The sequence below is a fragment of the Phasianus colchicus genome, chromosome 13 (assembly GCF_987193195.1).
Source record: "Phasianus colchicus chromosome 13, bPhaCol1.hap1.1, whole genome shotgun sequence".
Classification (NCBI taxonomy): Eukaryota; Metazoa; Chordata; class Aves; order Galliformes; family Phasianidae; genus Phasianus; species Phasianus colchicus.
Genome location: NC_143448.1, coordinates 1,184,462 through 1,203,074, shown reverse-complemented (window position 1 = coordinate 1,203,074; position 18,613 = coordinate 1,184,462). Strand labels below are relative to the sequence as shown.

At 49.6% G+C, this 18,613-nt stretch overlaps 2 protein-coding genes across 4 annotated transcripts in view; both read left to right on the top strand.

Annotated features, from left to right (window-relative positions):
• CBFB (core-binding factor subunit beta) overlaps positions 1-4,189 on the top strand; it is a 42,469-nt gene extending 38,280 nt beyond the window's left edge. For both annotated transcript variants that reach the window (XM_031615395.2, XM_031615396.2), the window contains exon 6: positions 1,987-4,189. In XM_031615395.2, the coding sequence (XP_031471255.1) occupies positions 1,987-2,055 (69 nt within the window). In that variant the 3' untranslated portion in view covers positions 2,056-4,189. The remainder of the gene's footprint in view (positions 1-1,986) is intronic.
• A 4,946-nt stretch (positions 4,190-9,135) lies between these two features.
• PHAF1 (phagophore assembly factor 1) overlaps positions 9,136-18,613 on the top strand; it is a 31,296-nt gene continuing 21,818 nt past the window's right edge. The window contains exons 1-4 of one of the 2 annotated variants that reach the window (XM_090149705.1): positions 9,136-9,242; positions 9,477-9,584; positions 13,058-13,140; positions 15,990-16,073. In XM_090149705.1, the coding sequence (XP_090005831.1) occupies positions 9,521-9,584; positions 13,058-13,140; positions 15,990-16,073 (231 nt within the window). In that variant the 5' untranslated portion in view covers positions 9,136-9,242; positions 9,477-9,520. The remainder of the gene's footprint in view (positions 9,243-9,476; positions 9,585-13,057; positions 13,141-15,989; positions 16,074-18,613) is intronic. The other variant, XM_031615488.2, reaches the window with a different exon arrangement.

Genomic DNA, 18,613 nt, shown 5'->3' with positions numbered 1-18,613 from the left:
GAAAACGTAGCTCCAGTATTTCAGTGGGGGAAGGAAGCAGGGCTTCTCGTTCTCCTTACGGCTGAAGCTGGCCAGTTGTGCTGGCAGCACAAAGTCAGCCAGATGAGGGAGGGAGGGAGGGAAGGAGGGAGAAGCGAGCAGGGAAAGAGCCGCCCGCATTAGAGAGCGTGGTGTTGGCAGCGGCTGAAGGGCTTGGGGCTGGCAGCCGAGCATGGGAGGAACAAGCAGCGTGCTGTGAGCTGGGGTAACCGCTGCTGGCGGGAAGGCTTCCTCTGTGTCAGTAAGTGTGACTCAGAAGGGTCGGGAGCACCGCAGAGCAGCGCCGTGTCACCGTTAGTCACAGGCTGGCTGAACTGCTCGCATTGTTCTGTGGCACCGTGGGAACTCGGGGACTGCGAGTGGCCGTGGTGGTGCTGCCCGTGTTTGGGCCGTGCTCCCCTTTCACCAGCGCACAGAGGGCTTTCTGAAGGAGAGAGGCGTCGCTCCTTCGTCGTAGTACTGTTTGTTTGGGGCTTTGTTTCTTATTGTTTTTCAGTGCAGAATGCAGTTCTGAAAGCCTGCATGTGGCAGCTCGCTCAGCCGGTGCAGCTCGTGGGGCTCCATGCAGCAATGAGTGCCAGCAGCTGGGAGCACAGCCCTGCTGCTGCTCGGGTTGTGGTGAAAGCTGCAGGCCAGTGTGCCAGCATGACACCCAGGTGTTGGTACCAAAGCTTTGTGAAGTACGGCTTGCATAGAGAGAGTGTTCCTAGAACATAAGCACAGCCTTAAAATTGAAGTATTTGAATGGCTTTGTAAGTATTTACTTGCGTTTGTGTTTGCTGCTTGAAAGCAGCCTGCTTGGGCACAGAGGAAAAAACTCAAAATCCTGGAGTTACAGCTCTGAAACAGGAGGAGCATAATGTTCAGTTGCAGGAGAAGAGATGCACAACTGCCCATAGAAAAGTCTCACCCACAGTAGGGCAGCCGGGGCTCCTTCTCTGCTGTGCCCTGCCACAAACCTTCCTGGTGGATGGAGGTCAGGTCCTCCTTGCCTTAGAGGAAGCGCAGCACACTTATGATGCACAGCTCGTGTCTGTGGGGATTGTTGTGCTGGGAGAAGTGGGGATGCTAGCTGTGTGAATATTTGTTTGCCAGGCAGAGAAAGCAAGGAAGTGTTTCTTACAGGTGCTGATCAATACTGACCATCCTTAATTTCTTGTTTAAATTACGCTCCATTCAAATTGTGTCAAAAGCTCTCCTTATTTAAAGGAGAGCTGATGTTACTTTCTTTTTAATACAGGGATTCAACCATCAGTACTAAAGTTTTAAGTTTTGTGTTACGGCTAATTTTACTGGTGCACCAAATAGTATTACTCCAGTGAGTATGTTGACAAAAGTATGTATGTATGACAAAAAGAATGAGAATGTCACTCTATAGGTTCAGCTGTACTGTTTTGTTGGTGTGTCTCTTTGTTCCATAAAAAGCTGAACAAAATGTTTGCCACACGCACATACTGGGGGGAGATCTCTTTGGGGATGCTGTAAAGTACTCTGCCATATGGGTACTGTAATCTTGATCCTGGGTCCTGAGACTGTTTGCAGGAGAGGTTAACAGAAGAAGGGAATCTCACAGTGAAGAACACATGTTTTGGATGGAGGGGCAGAAGCCCTGCCTTGCCGCGCTGAAGGGCTGCTGGCAGTGTGTCAGCCTGGCTGCGGGAGGCCTGCAAGGCTGTGTGCCCATGGGGCTGCAGCCCTGCCCTGTGCTGACGAAGGCTCAGCACAACGGGAGCAATGTTGTTCTGCTCCCCAGAGGCCCTCAGCTGTCCCTCAGGTGGGGAATGTCAAACCCATGGGGAAAGGGTGGTTCTGTGAGAGGTTGCTGCTTGAAGTGCAGTTTCTGGCTTAAAACTGTTTGTTTTTTTGATGTGTGCTTTGATATGTTTATGAAATGAACTGATGATTTCAGTCATTTGGTTGATCCTAAACATGTGTTTATTAACGCAGGCAAGAAGACAACAAGACCCTAGTCCTGGATCCAACCTAGGAAGTGGTGACGATCTCAAACTACGTTAATCAGCATCAGCAGTGCCATGGGTCTGCAACATACATTGCTTCTACTTGGCAAAGGATTGAATAAAGACCAGAAACTGTGATAACTGGGTATATTATGGTCTGTTTCCTGACCTGCGGCAGTCAGAACCACCGTGAACTGCCATGGTTTGCACTATGTTTATGTTACGATACCTGCATTTCCCATGTTAAGCATGTAGCCAGTGGCAATTTGAAATTTTGTTTTTCTATGCAAACTTATTTTTGTTGGCACTATTTTAGTGAAATGGAAACTTATGCAGCTATAAAAACATTTTTTTCTCAACTGTAATAAAAATTGTCACTTAAAAATAGGTCAAGATATTACAGATTAAAAACTTTTTTTTTGTTTCTGTTGTTTTTTTGTTTGGTTGGTTTTTTTTTAACTGCTGGAAGCCAAAGCATTCCAAGCTTAATTTTTTTAATATGGGCTTCTGGAGTTTTGATTGTCTTTCTCGTGCTCCTGCTTTATATTAGATATGCATTCTTATCTTTCTTTCCGATTTCTTTTTTTCTACATTTGCAAGACTTAAAAACTGCTGACATTATTTGGCGTTACTTCCAAGCTGAACCCAGTGAATCAGTGCTGTTGGGATCGGGTTTCAGACTGCTGGCTCGTCAGCCTTACAGTTGCAGTATTCTTCTAACCGCTGAACGTTCATCGGTTCCACTTTTTAAACGATCAAATCTTAAAATCTATATTTTCATGCACGAGTGCGTTCTGCCCCAAAATCTGTCTTGCGTTTTATTCAGTGTTCAGTGAGTTTGGGTGGTTCTGGTACCGCTGTATATAGTACCTTACTGAAACTCATGGGAAGTCGCAGGCTGGCTTCTGGTTTATTCAGGGATTTTTTTAAACAGTGCTTACGAAGGGATACTGCAACTCTATGGTTTGACCCAGCAGCACACAGACTGGGAATGGAGGCGATGGGCTGCCGAGGTGATGTGTACGGAATGATGTTAAGATGGCTGCTTCGAGTACATTTTGTATCTTATGCTTTTTGTAAAGTTGTGCTGAATGGTGAGGAGCTGAGATGAGGCTGTGTGCGGAAAACCTCAGACCGTGCATAGGACGCTTCCATTAAATTGTATGCAAACAGAGGCCGCGCTGCAGTGAGTGCTGTGTTTGCTGGCAGGGTACAGCTGGGGGAGAGTTAATCTGTGTGGATTTCCTTCCTTTCCTCGGGTGGTGGTGGTGGGGAAGGGTTCTGTGCCACGTTTTTCTTTGTGTCCATCTGATATCTGAAGAAAATCGATTGGAAATGTGGTGTCGTTTGGCAGCGTTAAGATACGTGATCTAATCTCACTGTGTTATTAATGATTTTGAGGGCAGAAGCGCTGTACGATAAGAGCAGTTACATCCTTATTAAATTCTATAACTAGGATAACTACGTTCCTCGTTAACGGTGATACAGTGGATGTAAAAGGGGTCTTGCAGAAATGTACGCAGATGTCAACGTGAAGGAGAACCTTTGTATGTTAACCAGGCGAATATTTAACATTCACTTTGTGTCAATAACTGTACGCTGTGAGAATGCCATCCAATAGAGAGATTCTGATATTCCACCTGAAATGTGACTCGCCCAGGAGCTGCGCTGTGCCCACCTGTCCCTTTTGCTCTTCCTCCCCCAAGGAAACGTTTCCGAGGTGTTTCTGCACCGCGTGCCCCAGCCCTGGGCCTCCTCTGCCATCTGTGTGTTTTTGATGGAATAGCCTGAAGGTCTATTTTAAAAGGTTTTCCTAACGTTTCAGATGGTGGTTTTAAGCCACGAGTACACAGGAAATGATGCTATCAGCTATTAACGTTGCCATCTCGGTGTAAATACCCAACCTTCCCTATCGTCATTTAGCATTCTGCTGCTTCCGATATCTTAATGCTGGCATTAAGATCACAGCCCTTCCCTCTGCTGGTTAGCAAAGACTTTTTAAAGTGCATTTTAAGTTATTGATGCAATTTGATATTTTTTCATAATTTCTATTTAAACTGAAGTTGCATCATCTTTCTCGGATTCATCTCCTGCAAGAGTTGCCTTAAGCTACAGGATCGCTTTTGCTACCTTTTGTGTTGTACGTTTAACTTTCATAATAAACTTCTGTGTAGCGAAACGAGTTGTTGTGAGGTCTTTTCTGACACCGGGGGGCTCTGGTGGGGGCACACTGCAATGGGGGTAGTGGGCTCTTCAGTGCGGTCTGCTGGGATAGGATGTGGGAAAATGGGCTCCCATTGAAGAGGGGAGCTAAGGAAGAAGTTCTCCTCACTCAGGGAGATGAAGCAGTGGCTCAGGCTGCACAGAGAGCTGGTGCTGCCCCATCCCTGCGGGCAGCCAAGGTCAGGGAACGGGGCTGTGAGCACTGATGGAGCTGTGGGGGTCCCTGCTCAGTGCAGGCAGTGGGAACAGATGGCCTTTAGGGTCCCTTCCAATCCCTTCACTCTGTGATTAAAGGTCACGCTGCTGTGGATGAGCAGATCAAAAGAAAGATGGTTTACATGTTGGAGGTGAGGAAGTGAGGAACCAGAGTTAAAGCACAGCAGGGCAGATATGAGTGTTAACTGCTACATCTGAAACCCTCCTATAAAACTGCAGGATTTTAGGAGGTAAACCTTAAAGCAGCCAACGGGACCGTGCTGATCGTGTCCCAGAATCATGCAAAGAGTTGTTTTAGTAACTTCAGACTCTGAAAGTGTTTCCGTGCAAAAGAATGAGGTGTAACCTTATTTCATGCTTTTTAATACCTGCCTGCAAATGGAGCAGGCAGCGCCCGGCACGCAGCGCCTGCTGTCTGTGAGCCCTGTGGAGTGCTTCTGCAGCTGGGACGGAGTGAGCTCTGAAAACAAAACCAGATGCCACGCAATGTCACTCCGTGTTCCTGAAGCTCCCAATGAGCTCCTGCCTGTTGTACGGTAACTCCTGGCTTTCTTTCCAAGCTCTTGCAGTTATGCAGCCCTTGCCCTGAGAGAAGCTGGGATGTGGTTCGCTCTTCCATGTTAGTTAGTTTTTCAAAATCTGCATGAGTTTCCCAGGCTCCCTTTGGTGGCAGCTGTCCTGCTCTGGGCTCTCAGTTCCACTTCTGTACCAGGTAGTGATGGAAATGGGAACGCTTTATTGTTCCTTTGTACTCTGGTGTCTCACAAGAGCCATATCCACATAGTGGGTAGAGGGACTCCACTTTACTGAAGGGGTATTGTCTGCACTGAAGCAGGGCTGATTTATTTAAAGTACAGTATTTTGTTAGGACATTTCCAATGCAAATAAGTGAGTTATGAAAGTGGCTTTGAGGATGAGAATTACAGTGAGAAGTTACAGCAGAGAGGTGCATTTGCATGGGTGATGCTTCTTGTAACTCATTTGCCTCCTGTGCTGTCCACGCTGCAACAAAATGCAAATCCCAGAGCATGCATATTCATTGCCTGCTGTACAGCTCACAGCTGCTCAGGCTCACGGCTTAGGAGCTTTATTAAACATCGTTCTTGATTACAGATTGAGATAAACGAAATGTCAAAATTGCCTCGGGCTCATTTCTTTAAGCTGAGGAGTGGGGGAAAAAACACAGGACAACTGAGCACAAACCCAGCCACATTGGTGTGACCAGCAGCGGGCAACTGTGCAAAACCCAAATGTCTGCCCAGGGAGCAGGGATGCTGAGAACAGGAATGGCTGTGCTTCCATTGGCCAAAGCTGGTCGGATTCTGCTGGCTCCTCAGTAGTGCCCACAGGACTCCTGGTAGTGACCCTGTGTGTCCCAGGCCGCTGTTCTCCAAGGGAAGGAGGTTTGCTTTAAGTTTGCAGGCGCCAATCTGCTTTTCACCAAAACTGGTGACTCTACAACATACATGCATTGAGGTTTTGCTTGTAGCTGTGGATAAATGCTTGCAGGATCTTTCCACACAAACATCTCCTCCTCGTGGAGGTGTGCGGAGTTGACAGCGAGGATTGACAGTGGAGAATTCAGTGTTTGGTGGAGGGAGAGAGGCTGGGCAGTGGGCAGCAAAGCCTCCTCGGTCCTTGTGGTGAATCTTACTGTCATGGTTCTGGGCTGTGTCCTACTATGGAGAGCTATCTCCTGCTGTCAGCCCGCCCCTGAAGCACAGCTCTGCCATTGAGCTCCTCCTGCTTGCTGCACAATGTGCTCAAAGTTTGCCTGGTTCAGCCTTGCTAATTGCCAAGACTTCTTGCTGGGTTTCCTCACTGGATGTCTTTCTTGCTCAGATGTGCAAAACCTGGCTAATGTTGAGCACAGTTTTAGCACTGTGGGCTGCTGTTCCATGGCAGTTGGGCAGGAAGGGTCATCCTCAGCTTGGTGGATGTCTGCAGGTTTCTTTCCTGAGGATTTGCACTTGGCTCTCTGACTTGGTGACCCTCATAGGTCCCTTCCACCTCAACCCTTCTATTTATTCATTGTGCTTTCGGAAGAAAAGTGTTGCAGTGCCTCTCCTAGCCCTCGCCCATGCTGATGCGGAAGCTGTTCCCCCAAACAGGGGTCTTGGTCTGTCTCAGCTGGGGGGCCAATGGATTCAGAAGGGTGCATCACGGTGGCAGGGAGGTGCTGCCGCTCCTCCTGCTCTGGCTTGGGCAGGTTTGTGGGTTTAAAGTTAGAGTGTACCTACATGAGACAGGACTGACTGGGAGAAACTCTGGGGGCTGCAAGCTTGGAAAGAGTTCAGTCTTGCATGGGGCCAGCTGGGAGCTGCAGCTCTGGGCCACTTGCTCCTCACCAGGTCACTGAGCAGCCCCTGCTCCCCACCTGGTGCTGCCGAGGAGCCCCCTCGTCCCCTCCTTGCTGGGGCAGGCGCTCCCACACCAAGGACGGATCCTCTTTTTGGTTCTGCTTTCAGTTCTGCTCTGCAGAGCAAGGGGCTGTCAGGACGTGGTCTCAGTGGGCTCATGGAATGCGTGACTCCTTCCACCACCCTGCAGCAGCACATCTTTCACTGCTGCTTTGAACCACGCAGCATTCTGCTGCCTGTATCCATCCACCTGCCCAGGCTGCACATTGCTGCTGCCTCCTACTGCCCAAGGTTTTGCCTCCAGTGCTGAAGATACCCCCTTCTCAGGAAGAGCTATTAGCCTGGCATTTGGGCTGTGGTTCTGCAGGGCTTTGCTCCATCCTGGGCTGGAAGGAGCATCTTGCTCCTCTGTGGTGGGCATGGACCCCTATTTAAAGCTAGTGATTAATGGAAGAACCGAGCATCATTTTGCTTGCACTGTCCTACTTCAGCGTGGCATTGTGATGAGTAACTTGGGAAGAACAAAACCATCACCCCAAACTGTGGGAGCCCAGGGCAGCATCGTGCTGCATCACAGCGTGCGCTGCTCCCAGGCTGAGCAGCCTCTGGGATAAAAGAGCAATGGGTGCATCTGTTCCTAATGAAGCCTATTTAGATTTTGTCCTGCATGCATCATGGCTTTAAGTGCAACCGGATGGGCTGAGGTCTGCGAATGGCACAGAAGGGTGAGGAGGGAAGATCCCAACTCTTGGGGTTGGGAAGTGATGCCGGTGCCACTGAGATCCTGTGCATACGGGTGAGAGAAGACCTCCCGACCCCCTTCCCAGCACAGGAAAGCCAGGCACGCAGGCAGGGTTAGCAGATGCTACTTAGAAATATTTCTAGCTGTGAAAGCAATGTGCATTGTCAAATCTCATCGGGAGAGGGCAGCCTGCATTCATCATCAGTGCTGCTCATCCTGCTGTGCTTCTGCTCGCTCCTGGTACCTTCTGCATTATTTTTTTCCTCTTCCCTGGGGTTGTGACTTTGGCCCAGCAGCAAGCAAGCCAGGGACTGGGAATGGCAGCAACGAGGGTACAGTCTATGCCAGGTTCTGGAACCCCGGGGTTCCTGCTCTGGCTGTGGGTTCCGGTCACTGCTGCCAGCTTTTTTTAATGCTCCCTCCCTTTATCCCAGGATCAGAGGTGATGGCACCACTTTGCACCAAGGGAGGTTCAGGTGGGATATTAAGAACAATTATTCTTCCCAAGAGCAGTGATGCAGTGGCACAGCTGCCCAGGGATGGGAGGAGTCACCGTCCCTCGGGGTGTCCCAGAGCCCTGGGGAGGTGGCACTGAGGGACGTGGGCAGTGGGCATGGTGGGGGTGGGCTGGTTTGGACTTGGGGATGTGAGCAGACTTTTCCAACAGTAATGATTCCGAAGTTCTATGATTTGGACACAGTGAGAGGGTTAAATCATGACGGCTTCTCGAGGAGATGCCTCGATGTGTGTCTGTGGTGGGGCCTGGTGGCATCGCAGCCCCTGGGAGAGCCCCGTTATTGCCACTTGCGGTGACGCCAGCCACGTGTGCCCCTAGGGCTGAGCACCGCGGGATGAGGAGTGCTGAGCAGGGACGTCGGTCCCTCCCTGCTGCCTGCAGCCTCCAGAGCATCCCCTCTCTCCTGAACGCCCTCGCTCGGCACGGCGGGCAACTTTGTGGGCTCGGACCGCGGAGCACAAAGCCCTGGGCACTCGGATCCGGTGCGCGGCAGCCCAGCCCGCAGCAGGGCGTTGGAGCTGGGTGAGCTTCGAGGTCCCCTCCGACGCGGCGCCGTGCCCGGGGGCTGCGGGACCCCGCAGCGTCTGCTCGCTCGGCAGCGCTGACCTCGTTCGCCGCTCTCTTCCTGGATGACTCACCAGCCCGCCCGGCTGAGCTGCCTGGTGCCTCTTACTAATTTCCACCCGAGCCTTTGCTCCACATCCCTGTGCTTCAACCAGAAAAACGAGATCGGGGTTCGGTGGTTTTTCCTCGTTGTTGTGCCCTGCCTTTCCCAGCACGGCTCCCGCGCGGCCCGAGGGAACGGCGGGGAGCGGCGTCGGGGGGGTCAGGGGGTGCGAGGGGACGGCTCCGCCCCGGGGCGCGACGGGCACGGCACTGGGACGCGGCTCTCAGACGTAGGGTCCGCGTTGTGCTGTGAGGAGACGGAGGCTGGACTCGGCGATCCGTGCGGGCCGCCCCCAACTCGAGATGCTCCGCGATCCCACGCCTCCCACGCGCCGTAACCCCGTCCCACCCCGCGGCGGGCCTCGAACCCGCGGCTCCCCGCACCGCGGCCGCCCCCCGCCCCGGCCCGAGAGGCGGAGGGGCGTGGCCACGCCCTGACCCCGCCCCCTTTCCCGCTCCGCCCCCGGCGCGGCCTCGCCTGACGACGGCCGCAAAGCGCTTTTTCAGCAGCCGCAAGTGAGGTGAGTGGCGGCCCCGCGGCGCGGGGGGGAGGGGGCCGCGTCCCCCCCTCACACCCGGGGCTCCGCCGGTGCGGCGGGGCTGCGGCGGCTCCCGCCCGCGTGGAGGGGGGCGGCGAGGGAGGGGGCGGGGGCCGGTCGGCCGGTCGCTATGGCGACGGTGCGGGGCGCGCGGGGCGGGGGACGCCGGCCCTCGGCCCTCAGCGGCCCCCCCCGCTCCTCCCCGCTTCCCCGCAGGGGTCCGGCGCCGCCGCTGCCCGTCCGCCGGGGCCTCCGCGCCAATGCTGGACCTGGAGGTGGTTCCCGAGCGCTCCCTGGGGAACGAGCAATGGGAGTTCACCTTGGGTAAGTCCGCGCCCGCGGGGCCCCCGCGTGGCTCTCCGTCCCCCCCCGCGTTGCGCGGCCCCGCATTGCCGCCCCGGCCCCGCGTCGCTTTGTTTGTTTCCCGGCTGCCTGCCCCCCCCCCCCCGGCCCGCTGCCTCCCTTTGTCTCGGGCCGCGGCGCCCCCTCCCTCCTCCCCCTCCCCCTCCCACCCGTTGCCCCGCCGTGCCCCCCGCCTGCTGGGCCGCCGCCTCATCCCGTTTTCCAGCCCGACACCCCCCTATTCCCCCCCCCCGCCCCTCTTTGGCCGGTGCCGTCCTGCGCGGTGCGTGTGTCCCGTGCTCCGGGCTGGAGGCTGCTCGTGGGACACGGCAGGCGCCGAGGGCTGCTGCGAGGTCAGGGTTGGTGCAGCCTGGTGGCTCGAGAGAGTGTTGGAGGGCTTTGGAGGCCGATCGGCGCGGTGTCCCGCTCGGAAATCCCGGTGGTCTCCTTGCCGTCCCCTCGCACTGTGCCTGGAGGTCTGTGATCCCCTGGGGGTGTGGATTCGTGGGACCGCAGCGTGGTTGGGTTGGAAAGGACCTCAAAGCCCACCCGGTTTCAATCCTCTGCCGTGGACAGCGCTGCTGCCCTCTGGGTCAGGCGTTGCCTGAAAACAGGTGCCATCTGAAATGGTGTTAATGACCACGGCTGGGGCGTGCGCTGCATTGACAGCCCCCCAATCTCCTTACATAAAGAAAAGTGAAAAAAGAGAGAGAGGAGGATGGAGACATGATTCTTGTTTTCCCAAGAACCCACCAAAGAAGCCCGTTAACACAATCTCATGGCTAAAATTACATACTATGTTTATGTCTGTGTGTACACACGCATAGATGTGAGAGGGAGGAAACTCAGCTGTAATTCTTGGAGTAAATATAGCCACCACGTGATGAGTCTAATGTATAATTAGCATGACCTGGTGGTATGGAGCAGGAGGCTGACTCGGCACCGAGACGCTTTGCCCTGTGCTCACGGTGCTGTGTGCTGCTGTGTCCCTGCTGGTGGAGCCGCTCTGGCCGTGCAAGTGGGAGTGGGATCCGTGCTGCCCCGCTGTTCCACTCGGCACCCATGTAAATCTACTCTCAGCCACACTCGCGGCAGCGCTCCTGACCTGCCTGGCTCCCAGCGTTGTGCCTGTACTGGAGATGGCTGGGGGGAAATGCCGGGAGAACTTCTCACATGAGTTCTTGGATTCTGTTTCTGGCTGCACTGTTGACTCACTGTGTGACCAGAGCTTGAAAAATTTCACCGAGGCTGTGTCTGGTGCTCGGCTGGGTGCCTGGGTCGCCGCACCTCTCGGGCTACATTCCTGCTGTTTGAAAGAGAACAATTAAATCCTTATTTTGCAGTGCCTATAGCTGTGTTATTAGCGTTAGATGTGTAATTTCTAAGGTACACTTATGTTTCTGCTGCCTTTTATACTTTCTTTTTTGACAGTGTTTCACTTCCCTTCGGTGCATTGTGATTTGTCTTCTTACCCCTTCAGAAAGACAGAGGGCTAGAGCTCCTATCAGTGCTTTCACTGAGGATCAGGGTGTCAGTGCCACAAGAGTGAAGAGAACTACCCCAGATTCCTCACTCTTCCCTTGGCTCCCTGTTAGTGGAGGAAGAGGAGGATGCGGTCCCTTCTATGTTTGGGTTCTGAGGGCTGCTTCTGGAGAACTTAGCTTCCTGTTCATAGCTTTAATGCACAGTTGCATGGCAAAGTCTGCTTGATTCTCAGCAAAACAGAATGAAATCAGCCCACGTCTGTTTGCTCGCAGCGTGAGAGAGCTCTGAGTAATGGCATCACGTGAGCTGTTTGCACGCTCGCAGACCCACGGTTACAGCAGTTCTGTTGGGCTACAAACCCAGCTTGGGTTTGTGTTCCACCACGTGGATTTCTGAGGGAGCCCTGCTGGTGCTTGCTGTGAGCGTATGCTCTGCAAGTATCTGGGAAATACTGACTTTGAAAATGAGTCTCATGCTTTGAAATCACCTTTGCTGAAATGGAAGCACAGCTTCTGCTAGGTTAAGGGATGCATAGCTTTCGCAGCAGCATCTTTAGTCTTAGAATCATAAACAACAGCAGGAGGCTGTTCCACTTTGGAATTACTATTTACCCCTTAGCTGTCTTTTCCAAGCAGGCTGCAGAGTTCAGCTGCTCAGTCTGCATGGTGGCTGTTGTTTCCTGGCGAATAGGAAGGAGTTCTGCTTAACTGTGTGCCTCTGTACATGTTGGTTTTGTTATTGTTGTTGATAGATACTCAAAGAGTGCTCTCTTTCGGAATTTGTAGTGTTTTCTGGTATAGGACTTCTAGGCACAACCACCTGTTTTGTTTTCCTTATTAGCTCACGCTTTTGGAAACAGTTTTGCCAGAAACATTTGTATACAGTATTTACAGATGGAATCACTGTAGGTCTAATGTATCAAACTTTGTCACAGCTGGATGCCACCATCCCAGGAGGGCTGCACTGTACAGGAGCGACAGGCACATAGATCAGCACTGTGCTGCAAAGATTCCCTCAGAGTTAGGAGAGTTAAAGCAGAACTGGTCCTGATGGAGGGAGCAATGTGTGATTTATAGTTGAGAGTATCCTTTTTTTCCCATAGATAATATCTAAAAGGTGCTCTGGAGCTGTGTGCACACAGTGAAGGGCGTAGCTGCTGTCTGAGAGCTCCAGTGCCCAAGCTGTTAGCCGAAGGGAGCTGTAGTTCCTCTGCTGAAGGTTTCTAATGGAGGCAATTTGCTTAAAGCTTAAGAACCAGACATAGAGAAGGAAAGAGTGAGGAATGCAAACAGAATGTCAGATAACTAAACCATAATTGACTTGCACCAATTACTGAGGGATAAAACCTTGAAATTATGAGCTTGTGCTCTATCTTATAAATGCCAAACCCGGAGCGCGATCACACGCCGCTTGGAAAGGCCCTGGAGCTGCAGCTGGAGTATCTTTATCTTCACTTGCTTTTCCTCATCAAATCTGCCGTCCGCTTGCTGCTGGAAGCTGCCGTGTGCTGAAGAAACTGTAAGCTGAGAAGATAAAGCGCCTTCCGACAGCTGTAGCAGCAGAGCTGCTGTGAATATGTTGTATTTTTATCTGTCTTGTACAACTGCTTGGTCGCTTATCAGGCCTGACTGAAAGGTACACCATAAAATGCACCCAGGAACTTGTGGAGTGTGTATGAGAATGCTGACTGACGCCGGTGGGTATTTGCTTCAGGCTGTTGTATCGTTGACTGGTGGCCAGCCCAACGTTTCTTATATGCTGCAAGCTGGTGGGTAAATAATGGCCTTTCAGTTCTAGAGCATGGGTTTGGGCTGATAGTGTGAGTCAGGTAGGCTCCTTTGTCAGTTGCATGCCTGTGTGTCGTAATGCACTGTTTGCCAATGATGACTCTGCCTCATCCGTAACCTTTTTGCCCAAACATGGGGTGAGCCAGTCTGTGAACTGGAGAAATGCCGCTGTTGTTTTTGCAGGAATGCCTTTGGCTCAGGCTGTAGCAATTCTCCAGAAGCACTGTCGCATTATCAAGAATGTCCAGGTTCTCTACAGTGAGCAGGTGAGTACAGCTGGTCTGGTCACATCACTCACCTCATTGTGTCCTGCAGTTAGGGTGCCGTGGCACACACTGATACTGTGTCATGATAACACCTGTATTACTCAAAACTGAACTAGATCACATCAGAGGTGTGGCCTTTACAATAGTTTTGCATCAAATGTAATAGTCCTCAACACACAGCACAGTGGTTTAACAGACACTGGTTTTGTGGATGCGGTGGTGAGGTGCTTTTGTTGTTTTCCCTTTGAAGAAGGAAATGTTCTGTAATCTGTGGGATAATTCTAGCCTGTTTTTTTATTGTTGTTGTTGTCAAGTGTTAAAGTATTATTCAAATCTTCGAACCATTATGGTTGGGAAAGACCCCTCACATCCCCAGGTCCAACCCCAGCCCACCACGCCCACTGCCCACATCCCTCAGTGCCACATCCCCATGGCTCTGGGACACCCCCAGGGATTTTGACTCCCCACTCCCCGGGCAGCCTGGAGCTGAGTATTCGTTGCTTTCCATGTTGGTGTTTGGTTGGGTGGTGATGGGGAAACGCTTCCATGCTTTTCTGGATCTGCAGATCTATCTGCAGGAAGGACAGTAATTTAAATCTGTTATGTGTTGATCGTTATTTGTAATTGAAGATTTATTAGTTCCTCATATGCTTGACATTGTCCAAAAGAGGACTAGAGGGGAAAGCATTGTGCTGGATGAAGTAAATGAAGTAAATACATACTAACTTCATTTGAAGGAAGGGGGAAGGATGTGGGGCAGAGGAGGCCCCAAGCATGTTATGTGAAATGCACTTCAGTCAGAAGATGATACGCATGTGCTGTAAGTCTTTGCATCAGGAAAAAGGCAAAGTCTGCCAATGTTTAATTTTATTTTAGATGTACAGGTTGAGGACTCATGCATTTACAGTGAGAACTGAATGGCTGAGGAACAAGCTCAGCTCTGGTGGTTTCCTGCTGGATACGTATTTCGTGTAATTAGATGAGTTACTCCTTTTGTTTCAGATGTGGATTCCTGGCTCTCACGATGACTGAATGTTCAGTTATTGAAATTGTAGCCCTATGTCCTTGATGCATTTGGAGGTGTTTTAGTTGTCTTATTGCAGTATGTTCCAGAATTATTTCTAGGCTTGTTTAGATAAGCAGTAAGGCTGCTGTTCCTCTTGGTTGTAGAGTCACAGGGTGAGCAGTCCTGTGCTAGAAGGCATGATGGACCTGCGCCTCTTATGGAGCATTTACTTATTTCAAGTTGTTCCATCTCATTTCTGATTCTAAAACTCTGGCAGCAAGCACTTCCTTTCAAAAATTAATATGACAATTAAATGCAATTAAATCTGCCCACGTCTCTCCTTTTAACCTGACACAAGTGGGATGCCTTACGATGCTCTCGTTAGTTTTGGAATAGCCTGCTTAGAAACCAGTGAGATGCAGATCATGTCTCATTTCAGAGCTACCATGCTGTTGTATTTTAGATATAATGCATCCTGTTGTGGTTTTCTATAGCCTTTTAAAATTTGTTTTGTAAGGGAATTAAGGGAAAAAAAAAAAAAAACCCTCCTAAGGTCAGAATTAGACCTTTTTTTCTCAGATCTGTGTCTCTAAGGCAGTGCTGCTTCAATTCTAGACCGTATCATGAGAGCTTTGCCAGCAGTTGTGAGTGAAGTATTACTGCTGTGCAGGGTGCTGTTAGGACTTCAGATAGCGTGAGGGGAGCAGGCAAGGGGAATAGGAAATCAGCAGCACAGGGGCTTGAAAGCCCTCAGGCTCATTTGGTCCTAGCAATGTGACACTGAGGATGTGGATTGGGAAGGGGTGGGAGTTGCACAGAAGTATTCAAGCTATGATGCTGGCATGGCAGCAACGAGATGAGAAAACTTGGGATGAAAACTAAAGTTCTGACAGTCAAAACACAGACTTCCTCCAGTAGAACAGAGAAGTAGAATAGCAGTTTTAAGACTGCTTGATTCGTAAGAAAGGGCTGTATGATGTGGCTGCTCATAGAGAAGCTAGAATTTGCCCCAGGTGTCCCATTCTGTGTCAGTCTTCTGCTAGATAACTGGAGCAGCTCTAGGGCCATGAGTATTGCCACCAGCCTGTCATGTAGCCTCTTTCCTCCTCTGAACAGACGGATATGGAGGGTAGAGCTTTTCAAAGCAAGTGTGTTTTTGGTGGTGGGCTATCAAATAGCTGAACTAGGAGCAGCAGGCTGTATGTGCATGGGTTGTACCAGTGCAGGAGTGAGCTGCTTCCAGAGCTTTGCGGCAGGCCGAGGTGGCGTGGAGCCTGTCCAGACACAGGGAAGCCAGTGGAATGTCTCCTATTGACTCCAGCAGACTGCAAATTAGGCTTTGAATTATTATGATTCACAGTAACTAAGGAAACCAAAATTCACAACAGAGGAGTCTGAAGCCTTCCTTTTCAGGCCTGAAGAAGACTGACACTCCTGGCTTTCTGAAGTGGAGAGCCTTCTTGCTGTCCTTCTATTGAGTGATGTTGTTGCGATGCAAGATGTGTTATTTGTGGCAGACTGCCCCTGTGTGATGTCTGTGTGTGATACTAAGCTTGATGTGTTTGTTTCTGAGGATGCTTGTTTTCCCTCTCAACTTAATAATGGACAGATGCCCTTCTGGGAGTTCCTGCAAGATTCAGAGACCCTATTTGTTGCTGTAAGACAGCTGAAGGCATTGGAAGCTTTGGCTAAATGTATTTGCGTTACATGTATTCATTGAACAAAGAGTTGTTTTCTGAGGCAGTTTTGTTTTTTTTCCAAGGTAACCCATTTGTACAAGAATTATATATCTGAATGGAGAAGCCCTGAAATTATAGGCCTAACAGCTTTTCTTGTTTTGCAGTCACCTCTTAGCCACGACCTCATCCTTAACCTGACTCAGGATGGAATCAAACTGCTGTTTGATGCTTTCAATCAGAGACTTAAGGTAATAAAACACCCTTCCTGCAAAGAAAAGAGTGCAAAACTAAACCTTAGGATAATACTGACAGTTAAAGTAGTGTAAATAAGTGTGTGATCCTTTTATGCATCTAATGTACCATATTTAGTGCTGCCTTGTGATAACAAAATGCATTTCTTTTTTGCAGTTCCACATCTGCTCTTTCAGGTGACCGAGTGCTGTTTTGCCTCTTTAGGATGCTGAATGTAGTTAAGACACAAAATAAAGGGCAGGTGGTTGCTAACCTCCCATGGCATTTATGATCTCCAGAAATCTATTATAAAAGTGATGTGAAATGGATCACTGTGGGACTGCAGAGATATGGCCGAATCACTACAGCATTTTAAAAAGCTTTCATAACTGCAGCATTTAAAATCTCTCTAACTTCCTTGGTATTTGGGATGATCACAGATTCAGGCTTTGGCAAACAGCCATCTGAGCATGGTTCTTTGCTCAGGGCCCAGGGGCTGATGGGGCTAATGGTGTGCGAGTGCCCTGCTCCAGCTGCCAAGCTGTTGGACATTTAGCAGTTGAAAGCAGAAGTGTGGGGTTAAATGTTGTGCCAGAAAATCTGTGCTTACCCTTGAGGTAACTTTGGAGCATGGTGCTCAAATCCGTACTCCCAGGCTTTGCAGCAGCAGGAGCTGCAATTGCCTTGTCTTTACTTGATAAAATCAGCAGCAAAACATCTCTCTCCAAATCATTGAAGAACGTAGCAGCAGCTGAAGCTGTTCAGATGCTTCTGCTGTAAAACTGTTACATCTAGCCCAACTCTGTGGTTATTGGAGGCAGTAATAGCCTGAAACACAAGCATTTTTGGGGGGAGATTTCAGTTTGTAACTGCCTTGCAAAAGTTTGTTTTGTAAACTCATTCCTACAACAACATGATTTTTTGTTTTTTGTTTAGATTTGGAGCTTAGAGTTATTCAAGTTGTTTAATTGCATTTACAGTTCTTGAGATCACATCTCAAGTATTCTTTGTCAGATAGAGCTTTATCAAAGTAAGCTACACCTGTAGATCTTGGCAAAAAGTTATTGTTTTCTGAGGAACTCAAAACTGAATCATTCCAAGCAGGCAGTCATTTGAATGTCACTGTCCTCTTGTTGACTGGAGGTAGCATTTGCTGTGTCTTTGTATCTCCAAGCAATTTTTGAAGGTCTTGCTTTGTTGTCATTTCAACTCTCAGTGTTGTAAGAAACACACAGGGATTTTTGCCTGGTCTTTCTCCCCATAATGTTTCAGAGTTTTGTTTAAAAACAAAATACACCAACCTACCTCTTCTGGTATGTAGTGATTCAGTGATCAAGTGGTGTATCAAAAAAAGACAAAAGTTTGCTAGCTCTAGAGAGAGAAGCTGTGTAAAAGCATACAGTGCTATGAAAACTACTTGTAAAACTACTCCAGAAGCTTTACAGAAGAAATTCTGTGGGGTTGCTTAGAAGTGAGCAGCAGCACTTGTTGTAAGAATAGTATGGGTTTAGAATAAGTAATACCTGTTTTTTTGAGGTGTGACACTGTTTTCAGTGTTGCTCAGCAGCTGCAAAACTGGAAGAATTGGGATGTTTTTCATCATTCTTTGCTGTCTGTGATTTGTTTTTGTTTGTTAGGCTTTATTTGCTTTTTTTTTTTTTTTTTTAATGCAGCCTTGCTATTGGATTTGGTTGTGAGAAAGAGGTTGAAAGAAAGGTTTGACAGAGCCGAAGTAGCTCATGGTAGCAGTATTCCTAAAATGTTCCCTCCCTCTGTTCAGGGAGCGCCAGGATGTCTGTGCAGACCCTCTGTTCACTTTCAGAAGCCAAAGCAATGCAGATGTTATGTGAGTTTGTAGCTGATATGAAAGAGGTTGGGTCAGATTCTGAAAGCATTGCTCTACTGTGAATTTTCCTGCAATGACTCCTGTCCAGCTCCAGTAGGGAGAAGTTAGTTTTATAGTGCTGTTTTATTATTGCTGTTAGAAGACACCTGGACACATCTGTGATCTGTAGTCAGTAGGATCCATCAAAACAGCCCATGTGACTAAACAGCAGATTTTACTCTGCTAGGCCAACTAACTGCCTTCTGGTGGTGTAGGCAGCCAATTGTTCTTGGTCTTCTCAGTTGTTTGCTCCTCTTATGTAGAATGAGTCAAGCTAGTGTTCTGTGGCTTCAAAAATGAATTGTTTTCTGGTGCTGTGGCCTGTTGCCCTGTTTCTTCGATCTGTGTCTTTCATGATTTTGACAAGATCTTTGGACTAGATTTAAATTTTGCAGAGTTGTGCTTGTTTCTTCCTTTGTGGTAAGCAAAAAGCAACGGTGATGTGAATCATCTTCCACCCAAATTGTGGGAAGAGGGCTGATGGCAAACTGGTGCCTGCTGGCAGCGCGTTTCTCCATGGGGTGGGCACCTCGTGCTGCAATGTGCTGCCCTTCATTGGCTGTTTTCTTCTGTTGCTCTCTGTTCTGTCTTATGTTCAGCAGAACTGCAGGAGTGTGTCTGTCTACTGAGAAGAGAAATCTGTGTTTCTTTAGGGTAGCTTTGCCATAATTT